The sequence below is a fragment of the Procambarus clarkii genome, chromosome 55 (assembly GCF_040958095.1).
Source record: "Procambarus clarkii isolate CNS0578487 chromosome 55, FALCON_Pclarkii_2.0, whole genome shotgun sequence".
Classification (NCBI taxonomy): domain Eukaryota; kingdom Metazoa; phylum Arthropoda; class Malacostraca; order Decapoda; family Cambaridae; genus Procambarus; species Procambarus clarkii.
The window spans coordinates 18,438,382-18,460,711 of record NC_091204.1 but is presented as its reverse complement, the minus strand read 5'-3'; the positions used below and the strand labels follow the sequence as shown (position 1 = coordinate 18,460,711).

The following is a 22,330-nucleotide window of genomic DNA, read 5'->3' as shown; positions in this document are numbered from 1 at the left end:
CGTTTCGACTTGAGAATGGTCCAGGACGGACCGAAACGTCGTCGTCCCTTCACTTTCTAGTGTGTGGTTTGGTCAACATATTTCAGCCACGTTATTGTGACTCCTCGTCTGCATGATAGGTTATGTAACCCCAATGATTGTTCTGACTGTTGTCAGACAAATGTCAGCAGAAGTGAGAGGTGACGAGTGCCAGAGAAGCCTCGTCACATTAGCATCAAATCTGAACGTCAATTGGTTTGGAAGAATAGTAAATGATATAATGAAAATTCTTGGCACGTGTAATATACCAGTGAATGACCTTCAGCACTTTTAAGTAACCTACCAGGCGGAGTTCAAACACACCCATCATTAAGAATAATAATGACGATCTATTGTCACTCTGAACATCAGCACTAGAAACAATTGCTACTTTTCTCTACAACTCAAGGTTCTGTGAGCACAGAGTTTGACACCTGTGGGTCACTTTCCAGCCGGTCCTGTTGAGGCAGCTTCCATAGTGAGGTGAAGCGAGGTGCCGGAGTGGTCACAATGGCCTGACACAGGTCATACCTATGAGGTCACCCACTCTGGGCGAGGCTGGGGCACCAGAGTGGTCACAATGACCTGACACAGGTCATAACTATGAGGTCAACTAACCTAAGGAAGGCAAAACGAGTCACATTTTTGGACGAGAAATATTTTTTTCCTCTGTAATCAAGTCAATGTAATTACAAAACAACTTTATGAAATGTTGAAATAAAACTTCATGCAATTATGCAAGACTTCCATTCATCTCCAACATAACAAACTCCTTATAGGTATTACTAACAACTCCTTATTATTAATTATATGGAAAATCACTCATAGAGTAGTAATAATGTACCTGTTTTCCTGCTTCGGTTTCAAGTGTTCTTCTACTGACGAAGCCCATCTTGAGACCAGGCTTATCTGGTGATTACTTGTTCCGTTAGACTGTCGTTCGAAGCATCTCAAAGGGGTCCTAAGTGTCCCTCTAGGCCCTTATGACCTCGTCTAATCTGACATGCAGTAATTGGTCCAATTGCCTTCTTATATATGGATACCAAGCAATTAAGTGACTATAAGATCGTCGCTAACGAAGGCAAGGAGGGTAATAAGGAAATATCCAGCAATATTATCACTCTTGGGAGAAGATACTGTTATGTGAAGTATTGATAACACGTCAAGAGAGAGGGAATGTAAACAAATGTTTTCCTCTACTCGTAGAACTGTTAGTAAATAACTAGCGCGATGTTAAACACATACAAATTCATAAAAAGGCTGTTTCATATGTAATGTGTTGTAGTGCGTTGATAAGATTGTTGATCTGAAGGCATCAGGTGTTTTGTTGTACTCACCTAATTGTGCTTGCGGGGGTTGAGCTTTAGCTCTTTGGTCCTGCCTCTCAACGGCTCTTTGGTCCCGCCTCTCAACTGTGATGGCAACATAGTGGGTAATTTCTAGTGCACACACGCACTAGAAATTCCTCGATTTCCACACATATGTGTGGAAACCGAGCACCCAGATGAGGCATAGAGTTGTTAGAAAGACTTTATTTCTAGTGTCAGAATAGTTAGCAAATGCAGTGCATTAGAAAGTGATGTGGTGGAGGCAGACTCCATACACAGGTTTCAAGTGTAGATTTGATAGAGCCCAATAGGCTCAGGAACTTGTACACCTGTTGATTGACAGTTGAGAGGCGGGACCAAAGAGCCATACCTCAACCCCCGCAAGCACAAATAGGTGAGCACACACACACACACACAACAAAGCTTAAAATAAACGGGAGTCAACAGGGAGCAGGCAGTGACCCCGTTACTAGGAACAGGAACCAACAGGAGCATACAATGACACCGGGACTAGGAACAGAAACCAACAGGGAACAGCCAGTGACCTCGGGACTAGGAACATAAACGAACAGGGAGCAGCTAGTGACCCCGGGACTAGGAACAGGAACCAACAGGGAACAGACAGTGACCTCGGGACTAGAAAAAGATTCTGACGCATTTCGCCGTTCATTTATAAAAGACTTGCCATTGGAGAGGGTCTTTAGGGTAATTACGAGCTCGGTTATGACGAGCGGATTAATCGCCGAGTACCAAAATGCCATTCAAAATTTAATTCCCTATTAAAGGCTTAAATTGGTGCCCATTTGCCCTCCCATAATCTGGTGGTTATGACACGAGCAAAGTAGCTACTCAGGGAAGTAATTACGGCCAAAATAGAGCACTGAATCAAGATTAAAGTGTGATATACGTTGAACGCCCAGTAAAGATGGCAATATATTTCTGGTTATATCTCTCGCCTTTCCTGGGCTCTTTCTTTATCAGTGATGGTCACCGGTTGCTGGCGGGGCCGGTCAAGCTCTCCGCCTCGGTCTATAATGGATTATAGTTGCTACACTACCTTGGTGGAGCCGAGATCCTCGCGTTAATGGAACCTTTTCGTTGGTGAATCTTCATCAGAAAGCATGTGTTAGTATTCACAATCTGGATGATTTGTCATACACTGTGTGTGTGTGTGTGTGTGTGTGTGTGTGTGTGTGTTCATCTAATTACGCTTGCGTGGGTTGAACTTCGGCTCTTTAGACCCACCTTTCAACTGTCAGTGAACTGGTGAACAGGTTTCTGGTTTCTATCATATCTACGTGTGAAACTGTGTATGGAGTCTGCCGCCACCATATTACTTTCTAATATATTGAATTCATTAACTACTCTGACACAAAAAGTTGTTTCTAATGTCTCTGTGGCTCATTTGCGTACTCAGTTTCCACCTGTGACTCTGTGGCTCATTTGGGTACTCAGTTTCCACCTGTATCCCCTTGTTCGTGTTCCACGAGTGCTTAATTGTCTGAATCCACCCTGGCAAGTCCTCTGAGTATTTTCTTTGTGGTAATCATGTCTCCTTTAACTATTCTGTCTTCCAGTGACGTAAGATTTAATTCCACTAGCGTCTTCTCGTATCTTATCTCTCTCACCTCTTGTGTAGTAAACTGTATGAGTATACACATACATCTTCCACTAATACAGTAAACTGCACAAGATGACAAAGTTTACACAGACACAACAAAACATGTATAATACACGAAATAATGTAAACTGGTTATGCTTTACTTCAAGGATAAATTATTGTAAACAAAACTGCAAAATATATATACAATAAAACCCCCACTAATAAAATCCCGAGTCCAGGGACTCTGGATCGAGTCCATTGCATGCCTTTAGTACTCTCACAGATCAATGAGGTTGTTGTGATTTCACTGTTTCAACCCCCACACCTCCGGAAGACTTGGCGGGAGCTCCGTTATACTGGCGACAAAAATCACAAAAATATCCGTATGTTAAGTGCAAATACACTTACAAAAAAAAAAAAAAAAAAATTTGACGACTGGCTTCAAATATTATCGGGGACATTTTAGATGAGACCCCCATCCTTTTGCCATCCAGACCCTAGAGAGAATGACTCTGAACTACGTAATGGTCTAATTAAGACAGTTACGAGAGCCTCTGTACACTAGTTACAATGACCTCTTATTGGGCTGTTATTGTCTCTCGTGTAATCATTGGGCACTGGAAATTTTTATTTAAGATATCCCATATCTGAATGTACACGCGTTCATGAATCAGGTTTTTGATGTGATTCATTAGGACGAGGCAAGTTAAGAGAAGGTAGGCGGTGGTTCCTGCTGGCGGGCTGTGGTATGGTTGGTCCAGCTGACTCCGTGATTCAGCTGTTGTTGGTCAACAACAGCTGAGGGAAGGGGGGAGGGAGGGGTGTGCTGTGGAGGGGTGAGTGGTGGTTCTGTGGAGGGGTGAGTGGTGGTGCTGTGGGGGTGCTGTGGAGGGGTGAGTGGTGGTGCTATGGGGGTGCTGTGAAGGGGTGAGAAGGGGTGCTGTGGAGGGGTGAGTGGGTGTGCTGTGGGGGTGCTGTGGAGGGGTGGAGGGGGTGGTGCTGTGGAGGGATGGAGTTGTGGTGTTGTGGAGTGTGGAGTGGGGGTGCTGTGGAGAAGTGAGTGGGTGTGCTGTGGAGGGGTGAGTGGGGGTGCTGTGGAGAAGTGAGTGGGTGTGCTGTGGAGGGGTGAGTGGGGGTGCTGTGGAGAAGTGAGTGGGTGTGCTGTGGAGGGGTGAGTGGGGATGCTGTGGAGGGGTGAGTGGGGGTACTGTGGAGGGGTGAGTGGGGGGTGCTGTGGAGGGGTGAGAGGGGGGTGCGGTGGAGGGGTGAGTGGTGGTGCTGTGGAGGGGTGAGTGGGGGTGCTGTGGAGGGGTGAGTGGGGGTGCTGTGGAGGGGTGAGTGGGGGGTGCGGTGGAGGGGTGAGTGGGGGTACTGTCTAGGGGTGAGGGAGGGGTGCTGTGGAGGGGTTAGTGGGGAGTGCTGTGGAGGGGTTAGTGGGGAGTGCTGTGGAGGGGTGAGTGGGGGGTGCTGTATAGGGGTGAGGGAGGGGTGCTGTGAAGGGGTGAGTGGGGGGTGCGGTGGAGGGGGTGAGCGGGGGTGCTGTGGAGGAGTGAGCGTGGGCTGCTGTGGAGGGGTGAGCAGGGGTGCTGTGGAGGGGTGAGCAGGGGGGGGGGTGAGCACAATCGACTTGAGAATGGTCCAGGACGGACCGAAACATCCTCGTCTCTTCACCTTCTAGAGTGTGGTCTGGTCAACATAAAATATTGTGTTATATATAAAAATAACTATTTTCAATAAACAATCAAATTCATTATTTTCTCTGGAAATTCTCATTATTATTTACAATCTTTACAATAACGTTTCCTGGTTAAAAAACTCTACAGACTTGTTTTTAACGCTGCAAACATGCCATTACGAAAAATGAGTCTAGGCCCGATTCACGAAGCAGTTACGCAAGCACTTACGAAGAGGCTAGATTCACGAAGCAGTTACGCAAGCACTTACGAAGAGGCTAGATTCACGAAGCAGTTACGCAAGCACTTACGAAGAGGCTAGATTCACGAAGCAGTTACGCAAGCACTTACGAAGAGGCTAGATTCACGAAGCAGTTACGCAAGCACTTACGAAGAGGCTAGATTCACGAAGCAGTTACGCAAGCACTTACGAAGAGGCTAGATTCACGAAGCAGTTACGCAAGCACTTACGAAGAGGCTAGATTCACGAAGCAGTTACGCAAGCACTTACGAAGAGGCTAGATTCACGAAGCAGTTACGCAAGCACTTACGAAGAGGCTAGATTCACGAAGCAGTTACGCAAGCACTTACGAAGAGGCTAGATTCACGAAGCAGTTACGCAAGCACTTACGAAGAGGCTAGATTCACGAAGCAGTTACGCAAGCACTTACGAAGAGGCTAGATTCACGAAGCAGTTACGCAAGTCCTTACAAACCTGTACATCTTTTCTCAATATTTGGTGGCTTTGTTTACAATTATTAAACAGTTAATGAGCTCCGAAGCACCAGGAGGCTGTTTATAACAATAACAACAGTTGATTGGGAAGTTTTCATACTTGTAAACTGTTTAATAAATGTAACCAAAGCCGTCAAAGATTGAGGAAAGATGTACACGTTCGTAAGTTCTTGTGTAACTGCCTCGTGAATCTGGCCCCAGGTGCCAAGATCTTAGTCAACAGCAAGACTCTGCCCAGACTTTGTGGGGGAGATAACTGAACACTGAACCACAGACGAGAGACAACTTATGTGAAGGAGAGTAAATACATCCTGGTATTTCTTATGACGCTACGGGGGGAGAGGGGAGGGGGGTAGGGAGGGAGGGGGGATGGGGGAGAGGGGGGGAGGGGTTGTCAAGTTGGACTATAGGGGGGGAGGGGTTGTCAAGTTGGACTATAGGGGGGAGGGGTTGTCAAGTTGGACTATGGGGGGGAGGGGTGGTCAAGTTGGACTATAGGGGGAGGGGGGGTTGTCAAGTTGGACTATAGGGGGGAGGGGTTGCCAAGTTGGACTATAGGGGGGGAAGGGTTGTCAAGTTGAACTAAAGCGGGAGGGATTGTCGAAAGATACAAAGCTTCACTATATACTTGAGACATATTACTGTGGTCTACGTTGGAGTTTTTCTTTATAAATTTTATCATAACACGTGCCATTAGCGTCTTTATGATAAAGGCAGTTAAGTTTAGTGCCTTCAGGACCACAGTAGATGGGTGCAGGCCCCCCCTAAGACCACAATAGATGGGCGCAGGGTCCCCCTAAGACCACAATTGGTGGGTGAAGACCCCCCCACCTCCCCAGGACCACAATAGGTGGGTGTAGGGAGTCTCAAGACTATGACCAAGTAACACTGAAGCCTCAGTAACCGACGAAGAGACTCAGATATATCACCAAATATGTTTAATGTGAATGCTGCCGGAGAAACACAAGGAAATTGGAACTTACCTCAATTGGCTGATTTCTCTCCATCGAAGATTCGAGTTCTTACCTGTAATGACAAGAAACATGTTTATATGCAAGTGTAACATATCTTACATATTTTAGTACTTATACATCACATATATATATATTACAATCACGTCTTATTATTATTATTATTAATTTACTCACCTTAACTAGGGAGGTCAGACTGGCAACACCGCGTCTGATATCCTCACATTATCTCGTGTGATTATCAGTCAGTAAATATTATGCTCCCGCGTGGTGTTGGCAACATTGCCAAGTCTTGCAAGACGTCTTAAACACTCAACACAAAACAAGAAAAACTGGACGAGAGACTGAAGGTGTAGGCATGCAGGTAATTACGTCACGGTGGTTAAGGCTGTCTTAGTTACTCCGTAACAAACACTAAACTCTTGTGAGTCAAAGTTTAGTCACGGACACGAACTGTGGAGTTTTCTGCCTCTCATTAATTCATCACTAATACTCATCATGCGCTTGTGGAACTTCACGCTTATAGTCATCACAATACTCCCGCCGCACACCATAAACTACTCGTGACTAACCAGACAGGCGGAATAACCCGTTTTCGGACGAAGTCCCTTCCATAATAGCTTGGCGCTTTCTGCTGATAATTCCCTCCCTTCCCAGCGGTCAACCCCATAGACGCATTCATCAATTTTAACATTCTATTCATTCAAAACAGAACTTTCGTCCTATATAAATGAATATTATTATATATTATCATATTGTGCATATTTAGGCACTGGATAGGTTATGTTAGTTTACGTTAGGTTAGGTTAATTTAGGTTAGGTTAGGTTAGGTGTTTAGGTTCTGTTGGCGATAATTTGTATTTGTAGTACGTGGGTGAAGCATTTACAGCGTTGTGGTTCGAACAAAATTCGTCAGAGAAGCAGTTGTGAGTCGTGTGTAAACCGTTTTTCATTAATAAACAGGGGGGGTTTGGCGGGTGCATGGAATGGACTTTGGCCTTTGTTTACGAGGATGCAGCCCGTTCTCTAAACAGACCCAAGCAGAGCTCAATGGATATTGCGTGAACAGAAGCAATTACAGAGGTATGGCAAGAATTAAATCACTTAATCCCAACCAGAGTCGCATAGAACACTTGAGTTCCGCAAGATTTTGCATTTCTTTGAACAAATAAGTACAACTTGCCACCTCTTTTGTGATAGTAAAAAAATACTATTATTAAAGGTTTTAACCAAACTTATAAATAAAACAATGGAGGATTTTGAAAATTTTACTTGCCTAGATATTCGAGTGATATTTATTGTTTAAGTAGCAAGAGTTTTACTAGGGAGGTGAAATTTTGGAGAAACGAGATATTTATATGGAAACAAGATATTCAGTTGGCATCAATGAGCATTGACGTGGCCGCTTCCAACTCACTACTGATTGTTTTGATTTTGTCAACACGTTTAAAGCTTGTATTTTGACGTTACAGTACATGAATACTGTAACGTCAGTAATGTATTAAATTATATAATTAGCTGTAATTAGATGTGTTTTTGGGAGGCATTAGTGGAAACGGAGTTTCCTGCTGTCTCCCAGAAAGCTGTAGAATTGAGATTGCTTTAAATTTTAAGATTGAAAGCTCAGAATTGTATAATTATTGATAGAATTCACTGCATTGTGTGAACAGTATTTTCGTGTTTAACGTGCATAACAAAAACAGAGGAATAGACTGATGTCTATTTAAGAACTTCGTGTGTATCGAAGAACTTCGTGTGTATCGAAGAACTTCGTGTCTATCGAAGAACTTTGTGTCTATGTGTGTCATTCAGTGCTCACACCACAAATTAAGTTTATGCGTTAAAAAAAGCCTAATTTACACGTTAAATATGGAGACAATTAGAATAAATGTTATTCTGCTGAAACGTATGATTTTTCTATTGGGAACATATTTTAAAACAATAAAATATAAACTTGCCTTTTCGTTAGCAACTTTATAAAAACAATTTTAAAAACAAACTCATTACAAAATATATTCACAATGTAACCAACCAACCAGATTTAAAGTGAAAATGTTTCTAGTTTTTTATTAATTCTAATTAGTAAATAAAAATAGGCAATAAATAATCTTGTAATATTTTATTATTAGTTATTATTTATCTATCATACTACTTTACACATCTACTTTGGAATGTAACCCTGTCGAACCTAATGTGTCACCTACGTAAGTCCTGTCGAACCTAATGTGTCACGTAGGGGAGCCCTGTCGAACCTAATGTGTCAGCTCCGTAGGGGAGTCCTGTCGAACCTAATGTGTCAGCTCCGTAGTGGAGTCCTGTCGAACCTAATGTGTCAGCTCCGTAGTGGAGTCCTGTCGAACCTAATGTGTCAGCTCCGTAGTGGAGTCTTGTCGAATCTAATGTGTCAGCTCCATAGTGGAGTCTTGTCGAATCTAATGTGTCAGCTACGTAGGGGAGTCCTGTCGAATCTAATGTGTCACGTAGGGAAGCCCTGTCGAACCTAATGTGTCACATAGGGGAGTCCTGTCGAACCTAATGTGTCAGCTACCCATTTCCCTCTCATTTTAAACTGTCGCTTTCTCTTAACTATTCTATCTCACTCCTCCCTTCCACCTCTCTACCTCCCCTCACCCTAGGAGTTATCTTCCTATTCTTTCTCCAATTTCCGATACGTTACAATAATGGCTTAACACATGTGATTACCATCCAATTCTAGCGATTGACGATCTGATCGTCGATTGGCCTGAAATGACAATCTGATTATGCGTTATTTAAGATAAATTAGATCACGTTAAATATATTCTAAATTATGTTTATTTTTTTTAACACAAACAGACAAATTGATCTACAAATCCCCCTACCAAGCAATGTGTAGTGAGGCCACACTATTTATTTATTATACAAAAGTTCAAAGCAAAATACAACGTTCAAAACAAAACATTATTTAAATTCGGAAAATACTCAGTACCATTAGGTCTACCCATTTAAATACAATATTATATTGAGAAAGACAAAGAGAACAAGAATAGAGGAAATAGATGAAGACAGAAGAGGACGACAATCACTTTAGGCCAAGCTAAGGAGGAGGAGAAAATCAGATTACAGGCGGCCGACCCAGTTCAAAAGCACCTCTCAGGGACCCTGGCTGGCACATCTCCCAGGCCCCCAGCATCAGGCTGGCACATCTCCCAGGCCCCCAGCATCAGGCTGGCACATCTCCCAGCCCCCAGCATCAGGCTGGCACATCTCCCAGCCCCCAGCATCAGGCAAATACATCTTCTAGCCCCCAGCATCAGGCTAAAACATCTTCCAGACCCCAGCATCAGGCTAAAACATCTTCCAGACCCCAGCATCAGGCAAAAACAGCTTCTAGCCCCCAGCATTAGGCTAACATATCTCCCAGGCCCCCACTCCCCCCTCCCATCATCTTAAAGATCTTGATGGCAATAACGACAAAGAGGTCAGGCTGGACGCAGCGGGAAGGTCGGTGAGGGTGAGGCTCCGAGGGTTAATAAGGCTGGCTTCTTCGTCTCCCCCGATTTTGCCTTATTGATAAACGCTGACTCGAGAGTCCTTCATTGTTCAGTCGGGAGTGGCGGCTTGGGCCCCGTGACTCCCATACTCTGCTCCCATGTAGAGTGGGACGTGGTGGGTATTATCATAGGACTTCCAGGGACTCCTCCCATGTAGAGTGGGGTATACCCTACAAACGTGGGTGAAGATAGACGCTTTCTCCAGGTTTGTAGGGTAATAGTTGAAGGGTAAGAGACCAACATGGACGGGTTGGAGTCGGCCTTATTGCTCTCATTAAAAAACGGTCGGCTCCCAATACGACCCTGAAGAGATCAGTGGTAGGTTGCTAGTTGAATCCCTAGTTTTCTAGAATTTTAACTTAGACCATTCAGACCCGTTGGTATGAGGTACTTGGAGTTTTGTAATTACTTTATTAACTCTTGTGTTCATGATGATATCCTCATAATGCACTCAGAGTTTGCCAGTACAGACTACTGATCACATGACCCTGTACGACTAACCATCCTGTGTGATGGGGAGTTTTAGCATCACGTAGCTAGTTTATTGACACACTGTACTTCGCTTCATATAGTCTAGGGCAGCTGCACAAATGCAGATGTACCTAAATGTGTTAATAAACAAAAGGAAAAATCTCGATGATGATCATATATACAGATTCGAGAGCTGCCACTGACGCCTTGCCACAAGAATACAAACATGGCAACACTCATCTGACCACAAATGTTACAGCATTAATGGCAACTCTCACACGTCAAGGACGTCGAATACTGACACCAACTGGGTGCCAATAATTCTAACCAAAAGGAGGAACATAGAGCCCATACATACCACAATGTCGAGCAGCAAGAAAACTATTAGAGTTAGAGTAATATGAACAATAGACACTGACCAGAAAATCATCAACAGAAACGTCTGGATGGTACAAGAATTCAACCATGATCCACAATATTTTGCTAATGGAGGAAAGAACAAGAAAGGAGAACTTACATCAGGGTCTGATACCCAAGTGCATAGTCAAAATGGTTTATAAATTCCAGAAAATGGGAAATGTAACAACCTGGAGCAAGCGATAAGGCAGGAAATGCAGAACAGAGCCAATGGAGAGTAAAAGGTGCCAACCCCGAACCCCTTCCAGGCATTCTCCAGGCGATAATCTTATAGATATCAATATACAAGATGTCACTAATACTCATCCATTGTCTAAGGAAGTTGACCGCCTCAGAAAGACCGCCTTAGAAAGACCGCCTCAGTAAGACTGCCTCAGTAAGACTGCCTCAGGAAAACTGCCTCAGTAAGACCGCCAAAGACCTATAAGTAACACGTAGTGTGACCAGCCAGAGACTTATAGAGCCCCCACAGTAATATACAAGACAGCAGCTGTGGGAACACATATGAAGCGTGACGATGTAGCGTGATCCACCCTCACAAACCTTCCCCAAACACCGTGACGAGTGATAATTATATTATACCATGTCGCCAAACTGCTCTGCAATTTTTTTTACTCATAATTAATTACTTTCCACGGCTATAAACAAAAAATGATAAGCATCAGTAGGGCAGCATTCATTAAACTCTACAGCAGAATAAGTAGATCAGTTATAAACAATATACGTTTAATACACTTAAGATGGAGTTCTTTTAGCAGTAAAACTATTAATGATGGTCATGCGCTTTTCTTAAAACAGAACACCCAGGGTGAGCATAAATTATCGAGGCAAAACAAAGCAAAATACACTATCACAGGCCTTAAACATCTTTTTGAGAAAGTCATGGATAACGCCTAGATATTGGCGTTATCCATGACTTTGAAAAAATAGCAGCGAGGCGCTCCACGAAGAAAGTAGTAAAGAAGACTCATACAAATATAGACCAATAGTTCTATAACACATCATAAATGTCGTTTAATTTTGTAATTTAATTTTTTTAACGATCTAAGATTCTAAAACACAAGGAACCGCAGTATCGACATAACCATGGACACCATGGTTCAGAACAGGACCCTCCTGCCTCTCGTAATTGCCAAGTCACTATAATATGGCCTTAGATGCCATAGAAAGACTAGCAGAATACTCATACAGTTTTCGCAAGTTTTCGACTAATGTAACCTTAATGTATGTTATTGCACACAAAATGCGCACAAAAGGAATTACTGGCAAATTAGGGAAATGGATCTTTAATCTCCTTAAGAACAGAAACCAGAGAGTGAGCATTAACAAAGTATAATCCGGAACATCCACCGTGAAAGGCTCAGTCCTCCAAAGTAATACTTTGCTTGCTTCCGTACTTTTTCTCACCAGACGAAGACAAGGATACAAACTATAGTATTGTATTATCCTTTGCAGATGACACTAGGATTTTTATGAGTGTATATAGAGGACAATAGCAATATAGAGGACAATAGCAATATAGAGGACAATAGCAATATAGAGGACAATAGCAATATAGAGGACAATAGCAATATAGAGGACAATAGCAATATAGAGGACAATAGCAATATAGAGGACAATAGCAATATAGAGGACAATAGCAATATAGAGGACAATAGCAATATAGAGGACAATAGCAATATAGAGGACAATAGCAATATAGAGGACAATAGCAATATAGAGGACAATAGCAATATAGAGGACAATAGCAATATAGAGGACAATAGCAATATAGAGGACAATAGCAATATAGAGGACAATAGCAATATAGAGGACACAGCAAACCTCCAATCAGATGGTAATCCAGTTTTTCAGTGGAACACAGAAAATATCTTGATGTTTAATGAAATTAAATTCCAGATCCTGCGCTGTAGAGAAAGGAAAATGTCACAGAACAACCACATATATAACGCAGTCAGATCACACTATTGAAAGACAAAGCAATATAAAAGTTTTGGAAGTTATCTTGTCGGAAGATCTGACCTTTAAAGAACATAATAAAGTAGCTGTCACAACTGTAAGAAAAATGACAAGTTGGATAACAAGAACCTTTGAAACAAGAGATGCCGGATCAATGGTGATACTTTTCAAGACACTATTTCAAGGGTGGAATACTGTTGCACAATAATAGGCATAGTCAAGGCTGGAAAAATAGCCGACCAAGAGAACTTGTAAAGGTCTTTTACTGCTCGAGTCCACTCAGTAAAACATCAAAAGTATTGAAACCACTTAAAAATTTATAATCTGTATTCGCTAGAGCGCAAGTGATACATAATACCTTACACTTGGAAAGTTTTTAATAATTTACAATTGGAAAAATAATAATTTACAGTTGGACAAATATTAATAATTTAATCCTGGAAAAAATATTAAGTTACAATTGGAAAATATTAGAAACTAGTTCCAAATCTGCACACATAAATAAACCCACAAGACACCAGGAAACATGACAGGATGTGCAAAATAACCCCGTCGAAAAGCTAAGGTGCCAAGAGAAAATTATTTAAACATTTTGGGCCCAGGACCTTTCAATACTCTCCATCTACACGTAAAGAGGCATAAATAACCGACCTCTCACAGTGTTCAAGAGATAACTTGATACACACCTCCAAAGGATCAGTGCCAAGAATCCTGGTTGACTAGACCACCAACCAGGATGTTCAAACTCCCTAAAAGCCACCCAACTGGCTTTTAGGGGGTTTGGGGGTGCCAACCCGAGAATCTATTATCCCTCCCCTGTCCCTAGAATGCCCCTCTGAGCATGTCAGGGGCACCACGACACCTTGATCAGAAGAAAAGTATGCTGCTCTGAGAATCTTATGTGCAAATCTTTTGGTTACTTCTTTGAAGGACATTTTCTGCGTTTGTCGAGTAGTTGCTTGTGATCTAGATGATATTATATTCAAGGTAACTAGTAATCATCTTCATAACTACCTCACATTACTTAATTGTTTGTTAATCAAAGCGAATTGCCACTGAAAGTTTATTTACGTGTTTGATATAATAACCATTTGACCATATTCCCCAGTTGGTTGACCAGAGAGTGTAATGGTTGTCGTTCCTCTTCCTTACAGGAGTGTCGGCCTCCAGCAACGGTGGAGGGCCTCACTTGACAGTCACGCCACCAGCCAAGGTCGTCTTCTCGTCAGGGACGGGGGCGGTGCTGGCCTGTCTGGCGGAGGGGTCACCGCCCCCCACAGTGACCTGGGTCACCAGAGAGGGTCACCCGCTGGCAGCACAGTCTCCCAACATGGATGTTTTGGCTAACGGGTCATTGGTGCTTCGCCCCTTCCCTCCAGAGAGGTCAGTCCTTGTTGTGTTTGATATTGATATTTGGCATTCAGGTAGGCCTACTGGAGCCGCTTAGGTGAGAGAGAGAGAGAGAGAGAGAGAGAGAGAGAGAGAGAGAGAGAGAGAGAGAGAGAGAGAGAGAGAGAGAGAGAGAGAGAGAGGGGGGGAGAGGGGGGGGGAGAGGAGACAGAGAGAGAGAGAGGAGTGCAACAGACTACACTACAACACACACAACCTCATCTCACGCTTGCAAGGAGGTCACAAGAGGACGTCATGAAGGCCCGGTTCGTTAGCACTTGACTGTGAGTACGTGATGTCGCTGGTGCTCGGGGCTGCGGCACTAACAACCTAGAGACCAGAGTCCTGACCAGGCACGTGACATTTGCCCTGAGACTGTGTAGATGACCTGAGAGTGTCCTGTAGCCTAGCACGTGACCTGAGACAGTGCTGGTGCTGACCCTCGTGACCTGAAAGATCCTGGTGGCTGAATTCATCTGAAAGAAGAGACATTATTTAGAACATAACTTTCACTACATGTCCGGAAGTCTCTGCACTACGTACAAGTCCTGATGGTATATGTGTGTGCGTCTGGTGATTGGCTAGAAAAAAGGGAGTGTTTCGTGGATCTAAAATGCTTGTTAGAGAGCAGCCTTTGGCTCTCAAGATCTGAGAGTGTCTGGGGACTACTTGACTCTCTGTCCTAAGAAAGTAGTTGACACGGAGTCTCGTTTGACTAAATATGTTGTCAAGTAGCCTAAGCACGTCTTGTGAGTGAGTGCTGACCCTCACAGTGCCGCCAGAGAGTGCCTTGTAACTGAGTGTGTCAAGTGGCTCATTATATAACCTGTGAGTGTTTGTTGCCTACTGAGTGATTAACGAATACACTTAGAGGCTGAGGGCAGTGACTTGTGAATGAGGAACGTGGATTTTATAAGATTATGTCTTATAAGTGAGAACTAAAACATCTGAAGAAGATTATAACTTGTTAAAAATTAATTTATATGGACCTAGTTCATTTATATGGACCTAATTAATTTATATTGGGTATTCATTGATTAATTAATGCAGCCCTATGTCCTTGGGCTTCAATTAGAAAGTTCTTAAATGTTTTAAATGAGTAAGGATTAGGACTTGGGAGCATGGATAAGGAATTATGAGTTGGGGAATGGAGACTGACTGCATGTAGAGAAGGATTCAGACTGTGAGCATTATGTATAACCCCCTTTATCCACTTTTCCTTACGCACAACTTTACAAAATATTGAGCTGAAGATTATATGGGTGTCCTGAAAACTGTATCTCATTATGTCCACTACGGTGACTGGAGGCGTTCTCTTGTCTGCCTCTGGTCGTGCACGGCGTCGTGTACACCAGCAAAATGTCGTGACTGCTTGCACAAAGCGTCGCGGGTGCTTGGAAGCCGTCGTGTTGTCCCCAGAGGTATAGTTTGATCCTGGAAGACGACGGGAGTGTCTGCAAGGCGTTACGTGCTGTCGGCTCTCTAGCTCCTTCAAGCCAGACCATCCGACCCTGCCAGCATCACCACTTTGACCCCAAAAGCCTCTTGCTACACTGGAGCCCCCGTGAGCAGCGCGAGGCCTCCAAAGCACGAGATACAGATCCAAAGCCGCCAACTTTTCTCCGAGTGGCAGTGGACGGGAATTTCAATTTTGCAAGACACATTTTGATGCATTCCCAGGATACTGGGAAAGTCGAGAGAGGAAGCGTCACGTCCTGTCACACGCACATTTCACAACTTCAGTCACATGACACGGAGAAAATTCAGCCGCCGAGGGCCCAGGTATAAGGTCATTTAATACATCGATTTCAAAAACCCAATATGCAGGCGATGAGTGACAATAACGTGGCTATAGTATGTTGACCAGACCACACACTAGAAAGTGAAGGGACGACGACGTTTCGGTCCGTCCTGGACCATTCTCACGTCGATTGTGTCAATCGACTTGAGAATGGTCCAGGACGGACCGAAACGTCGTCGTCCCTTTACCTTCTAGTGTGTGGTCTGGTCAACAAAACCCAATAGTTTGGTTAGTCTCAACTAGCGTTACAAACAATAAAAAACCTGCCACATGGAGCGCTAATTGCCTGTAATAGACCTACACCTAATGCACTGTATCATACATGTTTGTAAAAGATTTAAACCTATCACATGGCGTGATAACATATTGTAAAGGACTTAGGTTTAATACCAAGTTGTAAGAGTCCCAGAACACTTTACAGTCTTAGATTGTGAAAGTCGGAGGTGTGGGAAGGGGAGGGGGGAAGAGGTGTGTACGGGGGGGGGGGATTGTTCCACTGACGCGCAGTTGTGGTTCGTCCAGTGTTTGGGACAGGTGGGAGAGTGTATGGGACAGGTGGGAGAGTGTATGGGACAGGTGGGAGTGTTCTAGTCTGCGGTCAGGTTAGATTCCTCCAGGCTACAGGAAGGTATGATTGTTCCAGTGTGCGTGGAATTGTTCCAGTGTGCGTGGAATTGTTCCAGTGTGCGTGGAATTGTTCCTGTGTGCGTGGAATTGTTCCAGTGTGCGTGGAATTGTTCCAGTGTACGTGGAATTGTTCCTGTGTACGTGGAATTGTTCCTGTGTGCGTGGAATTGTTCCAGTGTGCGTGGAATTGTTCCAGTGTGCGTGGAATTGTTCCAGTGTGCGTGGAATTGTTCCAGTGTGCGTGGAATTGTTCCAGTGTGCGTGGAATTGTTCCAGTGTACGTGGAATTGTTCCTGTGTACGTGGAATTGTTCCTGTGTACGTGGAATTGTTCCTGTGTACGTGGAATTGTTCCTGTGTACGTGGAATTGTTCCTGTGTACGTGGAATTGTTCCTGTGTACGTGGAATTGTTCCTGTGTACGTGGAATTGTTCCTGTGTACGTGGAATTGTTCCTGTGTACGTGGAATTGTTCCTGTGTACGTGGAATTGTTCCTGTGTACGTGGAATTGTTCCTGTGTACGTGGAATTGTTCCTGTGTACGTGGAATTGTTCCTGTGTACGTGGAATTGTTCCTGTGTACGTGGAATTGTTCCTGTGTACGTGGAATTGTTCCTGTGTACGTGGAATTGTTCCTGTGTACGTGGAATTGTTCCTGTGTACGTGGAATTGTTCCTGTGTACGTGGAATTGTTCCTGTGTACGTGGGATTGTTCCAGTGTACGTGGGATTGTTCCTGTGTACGTGGGATTGTTCCTGTGTACGTGGGATTGTTCCTGTGTACGTGGGATTGTTCCTGTGTACGTGGGATTGTTCCTGTGTACGTGGGATTGTTCCTGTGTACGTGGGATTGTTCCTGTGTACTTGGGATTGCTTCAGTGAGCAGGCCGGTGGATTACCTGGGCTTTAAGATGTCTCTGATAACCTTCACTCTCTCCTCTAAGAGGATTGGTGTTCCCGGGATTGTGTATCTTGAGAATGGATTCTGGGAAGACTGGTACATAGTGGGGCTGAGGGATGAGGTGGCGGTGGAGAGTGACATGTGAACTGACACCCTCTTCTCCTCCTGCACCTGATGCTGGTGATGCCCTCGAGGTGGAGATGGACGCGGAGGCTGGAAAAGAGGTTTGACACCTTCTGCTCCTTCGCCTTTTTGGGGGTTTGAGACCTTGAAGACCCCCTTCAACTTGTGGGAGGCCGTCGTCAACCAGCTTGACTTATATCACCTTATTTCTGGTTTCAAACAGTCGTCTCCTGTTTTCATTAACATGGGGCATTAGGAGACTCGAACTGCGTACCCAAGGAGCGTGAGGAAGATGCTGTTTATTTACACCATAGTGTGGTTGAGAGTTTTAGTCATTTTTTTTTCTTGATATTTGGTTTTCATTGTATTGTTTCAGTAACACTGTAGGTTACGTCGCTGGTGATCAGAAATGGGCGTGACTTCAGGTAACTTTGAGACTCGTTTTTGCAAAGCATTCTTTAAGCTCAATTTTTTACAACAATATACTAATTAAGCGGCAAAATAAATGCCTCTGCCGACCTTGCATAGATTTCGCACTTTACTTAAAAAGTGATATACATATTTTAACAAAAAATATTTTTGAAGACTTTATTTGTTACTTATTTGAAAAAAAAAACTTAGTGATACAAATATATGGATAAATTGCAAGTGCAACATTGCATGAGAAACTTGCATTATATACAAAATTATCTGGAAGCATAATGCTAGCGATAAAACTCACAAAACTGTTTCTCCTTTTACCAGAATTGAATATAAATGTCTAGCATAACTTAGGGATAAAATCCTTAAGGAGGAGCAATGCAAGAAACATATCTGTGAAACTTTTTAAATAATCAACTCTGTGAAACTTTTAAATAATCAACTCTGTGAAACTTTTAAATAATCAGCTCTGTGACTAATAATATATGTGTGCTAGAAAATTATTCCTGATTTACACTGAGAAATTAAGGTTTTTATCATGTTTGATTCCTTAGAGGTCGTATTAATATCCTTGAGGAATTTAAGAAGGGGCTAAGAAGGTAGTCTGTCGGTGGTATGGAATAAAACGAGTTATACAACCGAGGTCAACAAGGCCATTAAGCTTGAAGATCTTGTCTTTGTTAACTACTTGATCACTACCACAACATCACTGAGGCATTAGAAACCAACTAACATACACACGTGACGGGGGGCTGGCTGGCAGAGTGGACAGCGCTCTAAACTCGTGGACCTAGGGACCAGGGTTCGATCCAAGACAGCCAGCGGAAAAACAAACGGACAGTTTCCTTCACCCTGATGCCCCTGTTACCTAGCAGTAAATAGGTACCTGGGAGTTAAACAGTTGCTACGGGCTGCTTCCTGTGTGTGTGTGTGTGAAAAACAAAAAATAGTTAGTAGCTAGTAACAGTTGTTTGATCGATTGACAGTTGAGAGGCGGGCCCAAAGAGCAGAGCTCAACCCCCGCAAGCACAACTAGGTGAATACATGTTCTGTTCACAGATGTCTGCAAAACTATTTCATAAAGTGGACCAAATTGGAATACCCCCCCCCCTCCCCCCTCCCACCCCCCACACACAGTGACAGCTAAAACTTTAGCTGACAAAATAGGGAGATGGATTGAAAATTTTCATGCAAATTTAATTCACTTAGGAATTTGTTACGACCACACATACACCAGGATAAATATATGGTGTGAGTGTATGTAGCAGTCAAGCTATATTGTCACATATTACCTGTTTAGCTTACTCTTGTATTAGTAATATTTTATGGAATAGCAGAAGCTTATGTTCGTTCATACAACTATATACTTGAGGTATGTGAATATACGGTAATTTAAGTCGTAAACGATCGATCGACCGGTAATTGCTGGAACTCCTCCCATATAGTCCCTCCCCCTTCCCCCCTCCCTTCCCCCCTCCCTTCCCCCCCCTTTCCCCCCTCCCTTCTCCCCCTCCCTTCCCCCCCTCCCTTCCTCCCCTTACGCCCCCCCCCCTGACCCTTGGTGAGCCGTCTCCAGCTAGTATTGCCAGATGTACATAGAAATGACTCTCCCTTATGTGTTTAGCACATATTGTTATATATTCTTGTGTACCTTGAGGTTTTATATATATTGTATTGTATTACGTATATATCTAATTAGGTACAGTATGAACTAGATGTAAAAATATTTATGTTTTGAGCTTCTGTTAGGGGCAAGAGGAAGGTTGGAGTGACTTGCCCTGTTGGCGACAAAGTCATTCTCGGCCATCATGGCTGTTGGGGCCAGTCTTTTATTTCCCTGATTTCCCAGAGAGACGGACGTGAGACGTCCAGTCCTTGGGCTGTACTATATATTTTGCTGTTATTGATTACTAAGGTATATATAATAAGAGTAATGCTGTTGTAAAAGGATCAGGGTAAGTAGATATATCAGTAGGTCAGGTGGTTGGTGATTTTGGGTAATTGAAGATCATAGATTATTAGTATTGTGTTACAGTATGTGATAGATTCCTCGCCCGCTGTTTTATGTATCACACCTCCATACTGTTACTTGGGTTAGTGTGCCACTGTGCCTGGTTGGAGCATAGCGTTAGCTAAGGATAATAGCCGTTACTGATTTGATAGCTGGTTACGGGCTCACCATAGCCCGTGCTACCTTGGAACTTGTTTCGAGTAGCTGAATCAATAATAACGATAGCTGTATTTAAATTCATGAAATCATTTGTGACTAGTTGAGCTATGTTGAAGCGCTTTTCTGATGAAAGTATCAGTTGTATACTAATGTATATCAGTTGTATATAGAGAATGCTTAGTTCTCAATGTTTTACGGTGACCTGTTTATATGTCCCAGTAAACTAGCATTGTTTTAACCAGCCACTTAAACTTACCCTTGACACCTATTGAAAATTAGCCAGGCTTTGGCCAGCGATACTGTGGATTATGAGTTCATGACAGACTTAAAATCAATCTCAAAACGAATAGAGGATAAAACCATTAACGTGATGTATCTGTGAGAAGATCTTTTAGAGCCGAGACGAGGCTTCGAACCCGAGCGCTGGGTATACTGTCATGCAAGCCTAGTTGTCTAAGGCGTTTGATTTTGAGTACTCTGAGCAAAGGTTCGAGTCCACGCCACGGCTCCTACTGATTTTCTCAATAATAATAATAATAATAAGATTATACAGGTGTCCCCTCACGTGTCTTACAGGTGTTCTTTCACCTGCTTTACAGGTGTTCCCTCACGTGCTGTGCAGGTGTATTAACAGGTGTGTGTCTTCCACAGGTACAGAGCGGACGTGCACGCCGCCACAGTGAGATGCCGGGCATCGAACCCCCTGGGAGCTGTGATCTCCCCGCCCGTCACCCTCCAGGCAGGTCAGTACCAGCATTACTCACCACCGCAGCATTACTCACCACCGCAGCATTACTCACCACCGCAGCATTACTCACCACCGCAGCATTACTCACCACCGCAGCATTACTCACCACCGCAGCATTACTCACCACCGCAGCATTACTCACCACCGCAGCATTACTCACCACCGCAGCATTACTCACCACCGCAGCATTACTCACCACCGCAGCATTACTCACTACCGCAGCATTACTCACCACCGCAGCATTACTCACTACCGCAGCATTACTCACCACCGCAGCATTACTCACTACCGCAGCATTACTCACCACCGCAGCATTACTCACCACCGCAGCATTACTCACTACCGCAGCATTGTACTCACCACCGCAGCATTGTACTCACCACCGCAGCATTACTCACCACCGCAGCATTGTACTCACCACCGCAGCATTGTACTCACCACCGCAGCATTGTACTCACCACCGCAGCATTGTACTCACCACCGCAGCATTGTACTCACCACCGCAGCATTGTACTCATCACCGCAGCATTACTCACTACCGCAGCATTACTCACCACCGCAGCATTACTCACCACAGCAGCTGGCTAGCTCCTCAACATTCATGCATCACATGATCGCGAGAAATTATTCTGGATAAGGATTTCTTAAGCTATGTAAACGACCCAGAAAGTCTTAAGCTAAAGTTTTAATTGCAAGACCGAAAAGAGTTCACATGTTCGGGGAAGAATTCGGTGCGATAATGAAGATTTGGTCGGTAACAAATGCTCCGGCCTTCGGAGCCGGATATACGATCAATAACTTTAACCGGCCAACAATACATCCTGACATGACTTTATCCCCCTCGGAGGCTTTTTTTGTTCGCTTGGGTCAATAGCCAGAGGCGTTGATCGGAAGGTGGTCCTAAAATTGGTTCGTTGGTTGGTCTTTGTTTCTGGCATTGTTGGGAGTAAAGCACTTTTCGGTGTGTGGTTCAGATTATAGTGTACGTATGTTGACTAAATCACCCGCTAGAAATTGAAGAGACGACGACGTTTCGGTCCGTCCTGGGCCATTATAAAGTCGATACATACTTTCTTTCCATTGTATAGTGTATATTTTGTCTTCAGCCTATATGGTGTATACCTTGTCTAGTAATAATTAATCTACTCAATTGTATTGAGGAATTCAGAGCTGAAGTCATTAGTCCATTTTGTGACATTTCTTAGGAATACTAAAATCCTGTATCAACTATCTGGAATCTAAGCTATTTCCTATGTTACTCTCCTCATGCTCAGCGCAGAATCTACTTAAGATAAACCTCAAGTCAAATGGAGGTCAAAGTGCTAGATACAGTGAGGACCTCAGGAGGAGGATCATGTGAGGAAGAGTACACTCATTTGCCTATGAGGAGATATCATCTGGTTTGCACATACTGTGATGAGCATTGCTGTAGAATAGTCGACGGAG

At 43.7% G+C, this 22,330-nt stretch overlaps 1 protein-coding gene across 1 annotated transcript in view; it reads left to right on the top strand.

Annotated features, from left to right (window-relative positions):
- Positions 1-22,330, top strand: part of LOC123755430 (cell adhesion molecule Dscam2) — a 338,869-nt gene that overhangs the window by 128,066 nt on the left and 188,473 nt on the right. The window contains exons 2-3 of the mRNA XM_069305526.1: positions 13,863-14,091; positions 20,788-20,879. Coding sequence (XP_069161627.1) covers positions 13,863-14,091; positions 20,788-20,879 — 321 coding nt within the window. The remainder of the gene's footprint in view (positions 1-13,862; positions 14,092-20,787; positions 20,880-22,330) is intronic.